Below are 16,800 nucleotides of genomic sequence, written 5' to 3'. Positions count from 1 at the left end.
TACTTCTATTTCTCCTCACTTTTTCTTCCCTGTGTACCAGTCTTGGTACACACACTGCCCCTTCTTGTAACACCCCCCTTTTTCTAAATAAAAACTTGAAAACTTGAAACTTGAAGCAGCATGGAAGAGATGGAGAAAAAAAAGGAGGAAGTGAGAAATGGGAAGAATTCAAGAAGGTAAGAAACAAATATATCAGAATCCTAAGAGAAGAAGAGAAGAATTATGAGAAAGATATAGTTAACAAATGCAAAGATGAGCCAAAGTTATTCTTCAGATATGTGAATGGGAAGATGAAAAACATGCAAACAATAGATAAATTAACGAAAGATGATGTTACACATGAAGATACATGGTTACAAGCGGAATTAATGAACAAGTGCTTCCAGTCAGCATTCACCAAAGAAAATAAATTTAAAGGAGAAAGAGCATGGCACAGAGACAATGTGATGAGAAAGATACAGTTGGACATAAGTGGAATTAAGATTATGAAAGAATTGGATGTAAGTAAGGCTCAAGGACCAGATGGAGTGTCCAACTGGATACTTAAGGAATGTTGTGAACAACTGGCAGGAAGTATACACAATACCATAGTATGTTCTTTTAAGGATGGAAAAATCCCTCTAGACTGGAAGAGAGCCAATATTGTGCCCATTTTTAAAGGAGGTAATGAAGAAGATCCACTGAATTACAGACCAGTGTCCCTAACAAGTATGGTGGCAAAAATAGCGGAAAGAATAGTTAAAAACAAATGGATGGAATATTTAGAAGAAACACATACATTGACTGACAGACAATTTGGTTTCAGAAGTGGAAGATCTTGTGTCATGAATTTAGTGAGCTTTTATAGTAAAGCAATTGATATAACTCAAGAGAGAGAGGGTTGGGCAGACTGCTTATTTAGACCTAAAAAAAAAAAACTTTTTTTTTTCATGTAGGAGGGACATTGGCTGGCCAAGGGCAACAAAAATCCAATTAAAAAAAATGCCCACTGAGATGCCAGTCCCATAAAAGGGTCAAAGCAGTAGTCAAAAATTGATGAATAAGTGTCTTGAAACCTCCCTCTTGAAGGAATTCAAGTCACAGGAAGGTGGAAATACAGAAGCAGGCAGGGAGTTCCAGAGTTTACCAGAGAAAGGGATGAATGATTGAGAATACTGGTTAACTCTTGCATTAGAGAGGTGAACAGAATAGGGGTGAGAGAAAAAAGAAACTCTTCTGCAGCGAGGCTACGGAAGGAGGGGAAGCATGCAGTTAGCAAGATCAGAAGAGCAGTTAGCATGAAAATAGCGGTAGAAGACAGCTAAAGGCGCAACATGGCAGTGGTGAGAGAGAGGCTGAAGACAGTCAGTTAGAGGAGAGGAGTTAATGAGACAAAAAGCTTTTGATTCCACCCTGTCTAGAAGAGCAGTATGAGTGGAACCACCCCAGACATGTGAAGCATACTCCATACATGGACGGATAAGGCCCTTGTACAGAGTTAGCAGCTAAGGGGGGTGAGAAAAACTGGCGGAAACATCTCAGAACGCCTAACTTCATAGAAGCTGTTTTAGCTAGAATTTTCAAGTTCAGATTATAAGTAAAGGACAGACTGAGGATGTTCAGTATAGAAGAGGGGGACAGTTAGGTGTCATTGAAGAAGAGGGGATAGTTGTCTGGAAGGTTGTGTCAAGTTGATAGATTGAGGAATTGAGTTTTTGAGGCATTGAACAATACCAAGTTTGCTCTGCCCCAATCAGAAATTTTAGAAAGATCAGAAGTCAAGCGTTCTGTGGCTTCCCTGCGTGAAATGTTTACCTCCTGAAGGGTTGGATGTCTATGAAAAGACGTGGAAAAGTGCAGGGTGGTATCATCAGCGTAGGAGTGGATAGGACAAGAAGTTTGGTTTAGATCATTAATGAATAATAAGAAGAGAGTGGATGACAGGACAAAACCCTGAAGAACACCACTGTTAATAGATTTAGGAGAAGAAAAGTGACTGTCTACCACAGCAGCAATAGAACGGTCAGAAAGGAAACTTGAGATGAAGTTACAGAGAAAAGGATAGAAGCCGTAGAGGGTAGTTTGGAAATCAAAGCTTTGTGCCAGACTCTATCAAAAGCTTTTGATATGTCCAAGGCAACAGCAAAAGTTTCACCAAAATCTCTAAAAGAGGATGACAAAGACTCAGTAAGGAAAGCCAGAAGATCACCAGTAGAGCAGCCTTGATGGAACCCATACTGGCACTTCACAAGGTTGTGAAGTGATAGATGTTTTAAGAATCTTCCTGTTGAGGATAGATTCAAAAACTTTAGATAGGCAGGAAATTAAAGCAATAGGACAGTAGTTTGAGGGATTAGAACGGTCACCCTTTTTAGGAACAGGCTGAATGTAGGCAAACTTCCAGCAAGAAGGAAAGGTAGATGTTGACAGACAGAGCTGAAAGAATTTGACTAGGCAAGGTGCAAGCATGGAGGCACAGTTTCGGAGAACAATAGGAAGGACCCCATCAGGTCCATAAGCCTTCCAAGCGTTTAGGCCAGCAAGGGCATGGAAAACATCATTGCGAAGAATTTTAATAGGTAGCATGAAGTAGTCAGAGGGTGGAGGAAAGGGAGGAACAAGCCCAGAATCGTCCAAGGTAGAGTTTTTAGCAAAGGTTTGAGCGAAGAGTTCAGCTTTAGAAATAGATGTGATAGCAGTGGTGCCATCTGGTTGAAATAAAGGAGGGAAAGAAGAAGCAAAGTTATTGAAGTTATTTCTGGCTAGATGCCAGAAGTCATGAGGGGAGTTAGATCTTGAAAGATTTTGACACTTTCTGTTAATGAAGGAGTTTTTGGCTAGTTGGAGAGCAGACTTGGCATGGTTCCAGGCAGAAATATAGAGTGCAAGAGATACTGGTGATGGAAGGCTTGAGTACCTTTTGTGGGCCACCTCTCTATCATGTATAGCATGAGAACAAGCAATGTTAAAACAAGGTTTAGAAGGTTTAGGACGAGAAAAAGAGTGAGGAATGTACGCCTCCATGCCAGGCACTATCACCTCTGTTATGCGCTCAGCACACAAAGACAGGTCTCTGACATGGAAGCAGTAGTCATTCCAAGGAAAATCAGCAAAATACCTCCTCAGGTCCCCCCAACTAGCAGAGGCAAAATGCCAGAGGCACCTTCACTTAGGGGGATCCTGAGGAGGGATTGGAGCAATAGAACAAGATACAGATATGAGATTGTGATCGGAGGAGCCCAACGGAGAAGAAAGGGTGACAGCATAAGCAGAAGGATTAGAGATCAGGAAAAGGTCAAGAATGTTGGGCGTATCTCCAAGATGTTCAGGAATATGGGTAAGGTGTTGCAGCAATTGCTCTAGGTCGTGGAGGATAGCAAAGTTGAAGGCTAGTTCACCAGGATGGTCAGTGAAGGGAGAGGAAAGCCAAAGCTGGTGGTGAACATTGAAGTCTCCAAGAATGGAGATCTCTGTAAAAGGGAAGAGGGTCAGAATGTGCTCCACTTTGGAAGTTAAGTAGTCAAAGAATTCTTTATAGTCAGAGGAGTTAGGTGAAAGGTATACAGCACAAATAAATTTAGTTTGAGTGACTCTGTAGTCATAGCCAGATGGTGGAAGACTCAGAAGATTCAAGAGCGTGGGCACGAGAGCAGGTTAAGTCATTGTGCACATAAACGCAACATCCAGCTTTGGATAAAAAAATGAGGATAGAGAAAGTAAGAGGGAACAGAAAAGGGGCTACCGTCAGTTGCCTCAGACACCTGAGTTTCAGTGAGGAAAAGAAGATGAGGTTTAGAAGAGGAGAGGTGGTGTTCTACAGATTGAAAATTAGATCTTAGACCACAAATGTTGCAGAAGTTAATGAAGAAAAAGTTAAGGAGGATGTCAAGACACTTAGGGTCATCGACAGAAAGGCAGTCCGACCCGGGGACATTTATGGTCCCCTCCCCAGATGGGGACTCCGAGGCTGGTGTAGGAGTCACCATGATGATTTTAAAATTTTTGAGTGAAGGGTGTGTGTGTTATTAAGTGCTTGTAGTTTTGTGTGGAGGAAGAGAGTTGTCTTTAGAGGGCAGGCTGTGACTGCCCCCTTGTGTTGCGAGACACAAAGGGAAACATTCAGAGAGGTCACAGCTGGGTTTAATGATAAGTTCACAGCACCCCCTGAACAGTGTTTTAGACCTCACTAGGAATAATTATCGTTTTGGCAGGTGTCTACTGCCTCCTCCACATGAAAGACTGCTATGGAAAATTCAAAATATAGGAGGTCTGCGAGGCAACACACTGAATTGGATTACAGACTTCCTGAGGGATAGAAAAATGAGAAGTGTAATAAAGGGAGAAAAATCAGAAAGGTGTAGAGTTACAAGTCAAACACCACAGGTGACAGTCTTAGCCCCCGTAATGTTTCTGGTGTATGTCAACAATATGATGGATGAGGTTGACAGTTATATAAGTCTGTTTGCAGATGATGAAAAATTATTGGAAAGAGTGGAAAACAATATGGATTGTGAAATATTACAGAAAGATCTAAAGATATATAAATAGAGTAAGAAATGGGAAATGGAATTCAATGCAAAGAAATGCAAAGTGATGGAATTAGGAAAAAGCAAAAGAAGACTGACAAGTTCCTACACCATGGGAGAAGTGGAAATTAAGAAAACCAAAGAAGAAAAGATTTGGGAATTACAATAACTACTATCACATGTAAACAAAATAGTTGGGGAAACCTATGAGTTACTGAGAAAGATGAAAAGTGCATTTGCTTACATGGATGAAGAGATGATGAAAAAGTTGATAAATGAAAAAAAAAAAAAAGCCTAAAAAATCTGTTAATTATTACCAAGTGTACACATGGGTGACATTATGGAAGCAAAAAAAAAAAAAGTCTGAAATTCCTTGGCATGCCATGTGAGCAAATGAATGTGACACCAAGAAATGATGCAACACATCTTGAGAATGAGCCATGGCATCACTGAGTGTGTCCCTATACCAGTGGTGATCATGCCATGACATCATTATATGCAATGAGTTAAGAGTGTAACAGGGGATGAGAAAAAATTTTTCCAGAAACTTTCTGTAATCATGAAACAAAGAAGTAAAAGGGTTACTATATTTTTTTATTTTGTCAGTTTGCTTTGAAAATTCTAATGCTTATTTCTGGGGAGTACTAAATAAGGTAAATGATTTGTTTGTGCAATGACTTTTAAAAATCATAATTACCTTCTTGTGTCACAGCAACAGGTGTGGGTAAAACCTCAGGGAGTTCTGTTGTTGAAGTTTTTATGATTTCCTCTTCCTTAGAAGCTGGGCCCTGTAATCATGTTAATAAATTCAAATTAATTTCTTTCTTATAATTTGCTATAATGACAATACATACCAATAACTAATTCAACAAGGTTCAGCAGCACTTCTGATTCCAAAATAAATGAGGAATGTTATCTACACCTTTGATGAATTTAACATTTTTCTGCAAGACACAAAGCAACCAACTGAATATGTCTCACACATGATCCACTCACTATAATCTTCATATCCATCGCCATTGTGCACAACTCATTCAGGCTGTGTATCCACACAGACATAAGTATGAACACTCTTTTGAATAAACTAAATGAGAAGATATCTCCCAACACTGCACACAAATTTAAAGACTGTATAAATGTAGATATGTAAATTATAACTGGATACACAGTTTCACAAGTATTCAGAGTTTCACCACTTATGGACTTCCACCTTTGCAGATTTTTCCCCTATGGTTTGCAGTGATAAAATAATCTTCATAGTGTCTCTCTAAACATTCACATTTCATTACTAGGCCCTCAACACCATCATATCTAATAAGTAGCCATGTCCCAGTATAAACTATTTGTGTTAATTTTTTTGTATTCACTGTTTTCTGTGGTAAAGTGCATATGAGACACTCTCCTGCCAACATTTGTTCTCTTGTTTTACTGCATAGTAGTTCTGAGAAACTATGTGTTATTTCTTGAGGAATAACTTAACAATAGTATTTTCTAGTGTCTCTTACACAATAATTTTTATAATATCTGTACAATTAATGATATGCAAACAGCAAAGTGCATCAAAGTCTAACCACACACTGACCTCCAGAAACTTAATGCCAAGAAAAGAATAAATGGAATCCTGCCAACATTGTGGAATTCTGGGTGTGCCACACACAAGCAGCGATATGCAGTTCTGAAACCTGCCATCCACATTTGCTAGCTCTTGTCTGCTGGCACCATTGCCCTGTGGCTAGGTTTAGTGGGTATTCAGTTGAATGCTAAGTAAAAATAACACTAGCATTACTTTAAAGATATGTTTTTTTTTTTTTTTTTTTTTTTTTTTTTTATGTAGGAAGGATACTGGCCAAGGGCAACAAAAATCTAATAAAAAAAAATGCCCACTGAAATGCCAGTCCCTTAAAAGGGTCAAAGCAGTGGTCAAAAATTGGTGGATAAGTGTCTTGAAACCTCCCTCTTGAAGGAATTCAAGTCATAGGAAGGTGGAAATACAGAAGCAGGCAAGGAGTTCCAGAGTTTACCAGAGAAAGGGATGAATGATTGAGAATACTGGTTAACTCTTGCATTAGAAAGGTGGACAGAATAGGAGTGAGAGAAAGAAGAAAGTCTTGTGCAGCGAGGCCGCGGGAGGAGGGGAGGCATGCAGTTAGCAAGATCAGAAGAGCAGTTGGCATGAAAATAGCGGTAGAAAACAGCTAGATATGCAACATTGCAGCAGTGAGAGAGGGGCTGAAGACAGTCAGTTAGAGGAGAGGAGTTGATGAGACGAAAAGCTTTTGATTCCACCCTGTCTAGAACAGCAGTATGAGTGGAACCCCCCCAGACATGTGAAGCATACTCCATACATGGACGGATAAGGCCCTTGTACAGAGTTAGCAGCTGGGGGGGTGAGAAAAACTGGCGAAGACGTCTCAGAACACCTAACTTCATAGAAGCTGTTTTAGCTAGAGATGAGATGTGAAGTTTCCAGTTCAGATTATAAGTAAAGGACAGACCGAGGATGTTCAGTGTAGAAGAGGGGGACAGTTGAGTGTCATTGAAGAAGAGGGGATAGTTGTCTGGAAGATTGTGTCGAGTTGATAGATGGAGGAATTGAGTTTTTGAGGCATTGAACAATACCAAGTTTGCTCTGCCCCAATCAGAAATTTTAGAAAGATCAGAAGTCAGGCGTTCTGTGGCTTCCCTGCGTGATATGTTTACCTCCTGAAGGGTTGGATGTCTATGTTTGCAGGTAAAGAGTTGATAATAATATTATGGTTACGTAAAAATAAGAGATTTATTGTGTTAAGTTATTTTATGTAAGTACTACTCCTCATTCAAAGGAACTACCTAACCTCATGATAAACTATTCTCCCTCATCACCTTCTGATAAAAGCAGACAAAAACACATTTTCCTCTTTCCTGGTGAAAGGAGCAAGGAGGAAAAAAGTGTTAATAACAAGGCAAGAATACAATTTTTTCATCCTAACAACCTGGCACAAGTCGTCAGGTAAACTGTAAACTCTATTGTAATTTACATAAATTTCACATAAATACTCAATGAAATTGTTGTTTCTCATTGAGAACTTGTCAAACAATATCACCTCATACTTGAGAATCAGAAGAGCAATAAACATGGAAATAACAACTGAAGAATCATCCAGTGTTGAATGTTAGCATAGTCTGAAAGAGGAGTTCTGCTTTAGAGACACAGAAGATGACAATGGTGCCATCTTGATGAAATAAAGGAGGGAAAGGTGAAGGAAATTGTTGGAGATATCTTTGAACAATAGACAAAAATCATGAGAAATAGATCTGACAGGTTTTTGACATTTTTACTTATATATATATATATATATATATATATATATATATATATATATATATATATATATATATATATATATATATATATATATATATATAAAAGGCATGATATAAGTCTAGGCACAAAAGCAAGCTGAGCTGAACCAAGATTTATGAACTTTTGGATTAGAGAAAATGTATGATATGCATGCCTCCATGTCAATGACAATCACAACCACTTCTACTGTATGCTCATCACAAAGCAATGAATCAGACATGGAAGCAATAGTCATTCATTTCAAGGGAAATCAGAGTCTTCCCATTTGTCAAAGGCATAATGCCAGAAGTACTCCTGCTTTGATGGATCTAGAGGTGTCACTGGAGTAATATAATAACATAATTTGTAAATGTTTATCTGATTTTATTCTCCTTTTTTTTCAGCTTATGCAGAAACACATATGGCAGGTGCAATTCTGAGTGAGAAGTGGTGGTTGCCCCAATGGGGAGGTTTACATGATAGGCAGTAAGACAGTACAATCACTTCACTGCCTGACTCTTGCCTCCTACACTATTTTAAAGCTGAAGCTAATGAGAATGGGAAATCTAAGAAATTTTTCTAAACAACACAAAACTTTAAAACACTTATGGGATGCCAGGAAGAACAGAAAAATAGTCACATCACTGAGAAGTAGGAGGAACCAGCACCCACCCATGTACCACCACCAACACAATGAACACACACCTTATCTCCATCTCCAGTATAAGTTTTGGATATTGCTGCTGCTTCATCTAGACCTTCAATATCAGCTATACCTTCAGCATCATCACACCCACTTATCACAGCTGAAATTAGTGCTTTTCCTGACAAGATTACCATTCAATTAAAAAGTCAGCTGTTGGTTGGAGTTTTTGACATACCAGATGAATACTTCCTTATCACTACAGTACAACAAGGAGTTTGGTGACATCAAATTTGGTAAATCTCAGTTTAGGCCAGAAATATCTTTTAAATAATCCAATGATTTGACTTTAAAAAAACTTGCAATTTGGCAACACACACACACACACACACACACACACACACACACACACACACACACACACACACACACACACACACACACACACACACATATACGAGTAGATACACATGTGTACACATGCATACACAAGCACATCCTTTCTCTCTCTCTCTCTCTCTCTCTCTCTCTCTCTCTCTCTCTCTCTCTCTCTCTCTCTCTCTCTCTCTCTCTCTCTCTCTCTCTCAGACACACACACACACACACACACACACATTATCACCTGAAAGCACATAAATGTAATATTTGGCTCTACATACAGCTTGTAAACAAACATTATGGTGGTGTTTAACTATTTAGATATAGAAATCATGAAAATATTATAATAAGCAAGATACGACCTAAATTAGAATATGCAGCAGTAGTTTGGGCACCACACAGAAAAAAGATATATGGAAACTGGAAAGAATACAGAGGATTGCGACAAAGATGGTACAAGAATTGAAAGACTTAAGCTATGAAGAAAGACTTAAAGAGATGGAATTACCAACACTACAAGAGAGAAGAGAAAGAGGAGACCTGATAACAATGTACAAATTAGTAAACAATATAGAAATACACAGAAATGACTTGGTACCACAGATGGATGAGAAAGAGAGACAGATGAGGGGGCATGGGAAGAAAATAAAGAAGAGTGGGTGTTCAAGCTAGGAGGCAGTAGGCACCTTCTGAAATGATAATTACTCCCAGTGGATCAGGGGATGCTGTGAACTTATCATTAAACTTATTTATGACCTCAATGAATGTTTCCCTTTGTGTCTCACAACACAAGGGGGGTAGTCACAGCCTGTCCTCTAAAGACAACTCTCTTCCTTCAAACATAACTACAAGTACCTATTACACACACACCCTTCACTCAAAATTCAAAATTATCATGGCGATTCCTACACCAGCCTCGGAGTCCCCATCTGGGAAGGGGACCACAAATGTCCCCAGGTCGGACAGCTCTTCTGGTATCAACCCTAAGTGTCTTGACACCCCCCTCCTCAACTTTTTCTACATTAACTTCTGCAACATTCGCAGTCTTAGATCTAATTTTCAATCTGTAGGACACCACCTCCCCTCTACTAAACCTCATGTTCTTTTCCTCACTGAGACTCAGGTGTCTGAGGCAACTGACAGTAGCCACTTTTCTGTTCCCTTCTACTTTATCTATCCTCATTTTCAATCCAAAGCTGGATGTTGTGTTTATGTGCGCAACAACTTAACCTGCTCTCATGCCCACGCTCTTGAATCTTCTGAGTCTTCCACCATCTGGCTACAACTACAGAGTCGCTCTCAAACTAAATTTATCTGTGCTGTATACCTTTCACCTAACTCCTCTGACTATAAGAAATTCTTTGACAACTTAATTTCCAAAGTGGAGCACATTATGACTCTCTTCCCTTTTGTGGAGATCTCCATTCTTGGAGACTTCAATGTTCACCACTAACTTTGGCTTCCCTCTCCCTTCAATGACCATCCTGGGGAACTAGACAGAGATAACAGAGATGATACTGTCTGGCATAGAGGCGTGCATTCCTCACTCTTTTTCTTGATCTAAACCTTCCAAACCTTGGTTTAAGACAGCCTGTTCTCTTGCTATACATGATAAAGAGGTGGCTCACAAAAGGTATTTCAGCTTTCCATCAACCAGAATCTCATGTGCTTTATACTTCTGCCAGAAACCATGTAAAGTCTGTTCTCCAACTAGCCAAAAAATTGCTTCATTAAAAGAAAGTGTCAAAATCTTTCAAGATCTAACTCCCCTCGTGACTACTAGCACCTAGCCAAAACCATCTCCATTAACTTTGCTTCTTCTTTTCCTCCTTTATTTCAACCAGATAGCACCACTGCTATCACATTTATCTTGAAAGCTAAATTCTTCACTCAAACCTTAGCTAAAAACTCTCCCTTGGATTGTTCCAGGCTTGTTCCTCCCTCTCCTCATACCTCTGACTATTTCATGCTACCTATTAAAATTCTTCGAAATGATGTTTTCCATGCCCTTGCTGGCCTAAACCCTCAGAAGGCTTATGGACCTGATGGGTTCCCTCCTATGGTTCTCCAAAACTGCACCTCTGTGCTTGCACCTTGCCTAGTTTGCCTAAATTCAACCTGTTCCTATAAAGGGTGATCGTTCTAATTCCTAAACTACCATCCTATTGATTTAATTTCCTGCCTATCTAAGGTTTTTTTAATCTATCCTCAACAGGAAGATACTAAACATCTACCTCTTCACAACCTTCTATCTGATTGCTAGTATGGGTTCCATCAAGGCTGCTCTACTGGAGATCTTCTGGCTTTCATTACTGAGCCTTCTTTTTAGAGATTTTGGTGAAACTTTTGCTGTTGCCTTAGATATATCAAAAGCTTTTGACAGTCTGGCACAAAGCTTTGATTTCCAAACTATCCTTCTACTGTTTCTATCCTTCTCTCTGTAACTTCATCTGAAGTTTCCTTTCTAACCATTCTATTGCTGCTGTGGTGAATGGTCACTGTTCTTCTAAATCTATTAATAGCTGTGTTTCTCAGGATTCTATCCTGTCACCCAATCTCTGTTATTCATCAATGATCTCCTAAACCAAACTTCTTGTCCTATCCACTCCTATGCTGATGATACCACCCTGTACTTTTTCACATCTTTTTGTAAATGTCCAACCTTTCAGGAAGAAAACAGTTCATGCAGAAAAGCCACAGAATGCCAGACTTCTTATCTCTCTAAAATCTCTAATTGGGGTAGAGGAAACTTGGTATTGTTCAATACCTCAAAAACTCAATTTCTCCATCTATCAACTCGACACAACCTTCCAGACAACCATCCCCTCTTCTTCAATAACACTCAACTGTCCCTTTCTTCTACATTGAACATCCTCAGTCTGTCTTTTTCTTATAATCTGAGCTGGAAGCTTTACATCTCATCTCCAGCTAAAACAGCTTCTATGAAATTAGGTGTTCTGAGATGTCTCTGCCAGTTTTTTCTCATCCCCCCAGCTGCCTTATCCGTCCATGTACTGAGTATGCTTCACATGTCTGGGGGGACGGTTTCCACTCATATCGCTGTTTTAGATAGGGTGGAATCAAAAGCTTTTCATTTCATCAACTCCTCTCCTCTAACTGACTGTCTTCAGCCTCTTTCTCATCGCTGCAATGTTGCATCTCTTGCTATCTTCTGTACCTATTTTCATGCTAACTGCTCTTCTAATCTTACTCACTGGATGCCTCCCCTCCTCCTGCAGCATTCCTGCACAACATTTTCTTCTTTCTCTCACCTCTATTCTGTCCACCTCTCTAATGCAAGAGTTAACCAGTATTCTCAATCATTCATCCCTTTCCCTGGTAAACTCTGGAACTTGTACAGAGTTAGCAGCTGGGTGGTGAGAAAAACTGATAGACGTTTCAGAATGCCTAACTTCATAGAAGCTGTTTTAGCTAGAGATGAGATATGAAGTTTCCAGTTCAGATTATAAGTAAAGGACAGACCGAGGATGTTCAGTGCAGAAGAGAGGGAGAGTTGACTGTCACTGAAGAGGGGATAGTTGTCTAGAAGGTTGTGTCTAATTGACAGATGGAGGAATTGAGTTTTTGAGGCACTGAACAACATCAAGTTTGCTCTGCCACAATGAGAAATTTTTTAAAAATCAGAAGTCAGGCATTCTGCGGCTTCCCTGCACAGAATGTTTACTTCCTGAAGGGTTGGACGTCTATGAAAAGACGTGGAAAAGTGCAGGATGGTATCATCAGCGTAGGAGTGGATAGCACAAGAAGTTCGGTTTAGGAGGTCATTGATGAATAACAAGAAGAGAGTGGATGACAGGACAGAACCCTGAGGAACACCACTGTTAATAGATTTAAGAAAAGAACAGTAACTGTCTACCACAGCAGCAATAGAGCGGTCAGAAAGGAAACTTGAAATGAAGTTACAGAGAGAAGAATAGAAAGCGTAGGAGGGTAGTTTGGAAATCAAAGCTTTGTGCCAGACTCTATCAAAAGCTTTTGATATGTCCAAGGCAACAACAAAAGTTTCACCTAAATCTCTAAAAAGAGGATGACCACGACTCAGTAAGGAAAGCCAGAAGATCACCAGTAGAGTGGCCTTGACGGAACCGATACTGGCAATCAGATAGAAAGTTGTTAAGTGAGAGATGTTTAAGAATCTTCCTGTTGAGGATAGATTAAAAAACTTTAGATAGGCAGGAAATTAAAGCAATACAATGGTAGTCTGAGGGATTAGAACGGGTCAGGCTGAATGTAGGCAAACTTCCAGCAAGAAAGAAAAGTAGATGTTGACAGACAGAGGTGAAAGAGTTTGACTAGGCAAGGTGCAAACACGGAGGCACAGTTTCGGAGAACAATAGGAGGGACCCCATCAGGTCCATAAGCCTTCCAAGCGTTTAGGCCAATGAGGGCATGGAAAACATCATTGTGAAGAATTTTAATAGGTAGCATGAAGTAGTCAGAGGGTGGAGGAAAGGGAAGAACAAGCCCAGAATCATCCAAAGTAGTGTTTATCAAAGGTTTGAGCGAAGAGTTCAGCTTTAGAAATAGATGTGATAGCAGTGGTGCCATCTGGTTGAAATAAAGGAGGGAAAGAACAAGAAGCAAAGTTATTGGAGATATTTTTGGCTAGATGCCAGAAGTCACAAGGGGAGTTACATCTTGAAAGATTTTGTCACTTTCTGTTAATGAAGGAGTTTTTGGCTAGTTGGAGAACAGATTTGGCATGGTTTCTGGGCAGAAATATAAAGTGCATGAGAATCTGGTGATGGAAGGCTTAAATACCTCTTGTGGGCCACCTCTCTATCATGTATAGCACGAGAACAAGCTGTATTAAACCAAGATTTGGAAGGTTTAGGTTGAGAAAAAGAGTGAGGAATGTATGCATCCATGCCAGACATTATCACCTTTGTTATGCGCTAAGCACACAAAGATGGGTCTCTGACACCGAAGCAGTGGTCATTCCAAGGAAAATCAGTAAAATACCTCCTCAGGTCCCCCAAACTAGCAGAGGCAAAACGACAAAGGCACCTTCAGTTAGGGTGATCCTGAGGAGGGATTGGAGCAATAGGACATGGTACAGAGATGAGATTGTGGTCAGAGGAGCCCAACAGAGAAGAGAGGGTGACAGCATAAGCAGAAGGATCAGAGGTCAGGAAAAGGTCAAGAATGTTGGGCGTATCTCCAAGACAGTCAAGAATACAAGTAGGGTGCTGCACCAATTGCTGTAGGTCATGGAGGATAGCAAAGTTGAAGGCTAGTTCACCAGGATGGTCAGTAAAAGGAGAGGAAACCCAAAGCTGGTGGTGAACATTGAAGTCTCCAAGAATGGAGATCTCTGCAAAAGGGAAGAGTCAGAATGTGCTCCACTTTGGAAGTTAAGTAGTGAAAGAATTTCCTATAGTCAGAGAAGTTAGGTGAGAGATATACAGCACAGATAAATTTAGTTTGAGAGTGACTCTGTAGTTGTAGCCAGATGGTGGAAAACTTGGAAGATTCAAGAGCATAGGCATGAGCAGGTTAAATAGTTGCACACATGAATGCAACATCCAGCTTTGGATCAAAAATGAGGATAGAGAAAGGAGGAGGTAACAGAAAAGGGGCTACTGTAATCATATATATATATATATATATATATATATATATATATATATATATATATATATATATATATATATATATATATATATATATATATATATATAAAGACATCAAGAAATACAGCTTCCTGGATCAAACTATTGATATCTAGAATGATTTGAAGGAAGAGGTGGTTGTGGCAAACAGTGCACACATGTTTAAAGAGAAACTGGATAAATAAAGTTATGGAGGGAGAAAATGAGCTTTTGCTCATGCCCTGTACAATATAACAACTAGGTACTCATAAATACATCCAAATTAAATTTGGAATTTATCAAAGAACCTCAAATACCAAAACAATATTGGAGTGAAGCCTCCTTTAGCTATGAGTGACCATGCATTTGTGAAGTTTGGAATCAGGGGTGAGAGAACATTATATATATATATATATATATATATATATATATATATATATATATATATATATATATATATATATATATATATATATATATATATATATATATATATATATATATATATATATATATATATATATATATATATATATATATATATATATATATATATATATATATATATATATATATATATATATATATATATATATATATATATATATATATATATGACCAAATGACATCATGTGACTGCAATGCCTTCCCCATTTTTTTTTTTTTTTCAATCAGTTAGATGACCTGAAGATTTCTCTGACATGAATCCCATCAAGAATTTGTTGGCTATTGTCAAAAAGTCACGTAGCCACAACTGCTCCACAGAGCCATAGCTCCAAGGTACTCTTCACCTTTGGGCAAGTTGTGTCTCACATCTCATGGCACTTGTTGACAGCCTTCCTGCATGTTTGGAAGAGTGCAGGAAGTGTAAGAGGATACCCACAAAATGCCAATTGTAAAATCAAATAAATTTCTTTCGTATATTACAATATTTATATTACCTCACATTGCAGGGAGGTAAGGTGCAACATTTACAATGAAAAGTACTGTACTTATTAACTATCTTTCTCTTTGGATTCAAATATTGGAAAAATTATACTAGTTGACATACTGCATGCAATATGATCCACTATTAGGTCATCAGGTATGATTATATGTCGCAAAATGATCCACCTATGGATTGTTTATCAATTTTCAAATGTGTCATGTTTTCTACATAATATTAATAGAAATTGGATAATATTGTAAAACTGCAATAGTCAAAGGTGTTGCAGACCATAATAAATTTTAAGGGGACCAGCTGCCAAAGTCAAAACTGACTATTTCTAAACCAATTTTTGTAAAATTTTAATATGTTAAGTGTTCTGATAAAGAGATGTCACTTGGCAAGTTTCAAATTATTTGCTAAGTAAACTGCCAGAAAAAAAAATTATTTTCTTTCTTTGAAAAAAAGTTATCCTTTGATGAAAAATAATAAATAAACTTTGTACTATTCTTAAGAAGTTGTGTTAGCCAAATGTGAAAATTCCATTTCAAGTTTTGCATATTATTATTATTATTATTATTATTATTATTATTATTATTATTATTATTATTATTATTACATTATTATTATTATTTTATTATTATTTCTATTATTATTATTATTATTTTATTTTATTTTTATTTTTATTTATTTTTTTCTTTTTAATATATATACAATAGATATTGAGTAACGACTATACACCTGGTTCTCGGTTTATGATGTCCTTGACCTACAGTTTCGTGGTTATGTCACCATCGCCCTTAAATTTATTAAGGTCTTGTTCCATTATACTGGTGTATGGCATTTGCGATGTCATGTGGCGCAATACAAGGAAAAAAGCTTTGTTTACATTTGCCAGTTGTACGCCATATTGAATTGTGCTACATTCGCTTTCTTTTGTGTTGCCTTTTTGGGAATTTTTTGCCCTTCATTATGGCTCCCAAGCTTAAGTCAGAATCTTCTGATGACAATAGTTCAATGAAAAGGAAAGCCACCTCAAGACTCACCTGCCCTAGTATCTCCAGCATCTTCTACAGGTTCTGGCTTTCCAGACTCACCTGTCTTAGTATCTCCAACACCTTCTACAGGTTCTGCCTCTCCAACCTCTCCCAGTAGCCTAGTGTAGGCCTATCTCTCCCCTTTGCAATGCCCAGAGTGCAAGCAAACCACAGGAGTAAAGATAAGGAATTGTCCTTTTTTATTTTTTATTTTAACTGTAGTGTAGTGTAGTCCTAGATTGTGATTTTTCCACTGTGTTAGTGTAGGTGAGTGATATAGGTACTTATGAGTTCCAACTTATGGTGAGAGTTGCGTTACGTCATGCTGTAGGAACAGAATTCCAACGTAAGTCAAGGACCCCCTGTAATTTGTTCTAT

The 16,800-nt window shown here is 38.5% G+C and overlaps 1 protein-coding gene across 5 annotated transcripts in view; it reads right to left on the bottom strand.

The window, feature by feature from the left end:
- LOC135102740 (uncharacterized) overlaps positions 1-16,800 on the bottom strand; it is an 86,088-nt gene that overhangs the window by 31,074 nt on the left and 38,214 nt on the right. For all 5 annotated transcript variants that reach the window (XM_064008253.1, XM_064008254.1, XM_064008256.1 and 2 more), the window contains exon 3: positions 5,203-5,293. In XM_064008253.1, the coding sequence (XP_063864323.1) occupies positions 5,203-5,293 (91 nt within the window). The remainder of the gene's footprint in view (positions 1-5,202; positions 5,294-16,800) is intronic.

Source organism: Scylla paramamosain, chromosome 8 (assembly GCF_035594125.1).
Source record: "Scylla paramamosain isolate STU-SP2022 chromosome 8, ASM3559412v1, whole genome shotgun sequence".
NCBI lineage: Eukaryota > Metazoa > Arthropoda > Malacostraca > Decapoda > Portunidae > Scylla > Scylla paramamosain.
This window is presented reverse-complemented; position numbering and strand designations above follow the sequence as displayed.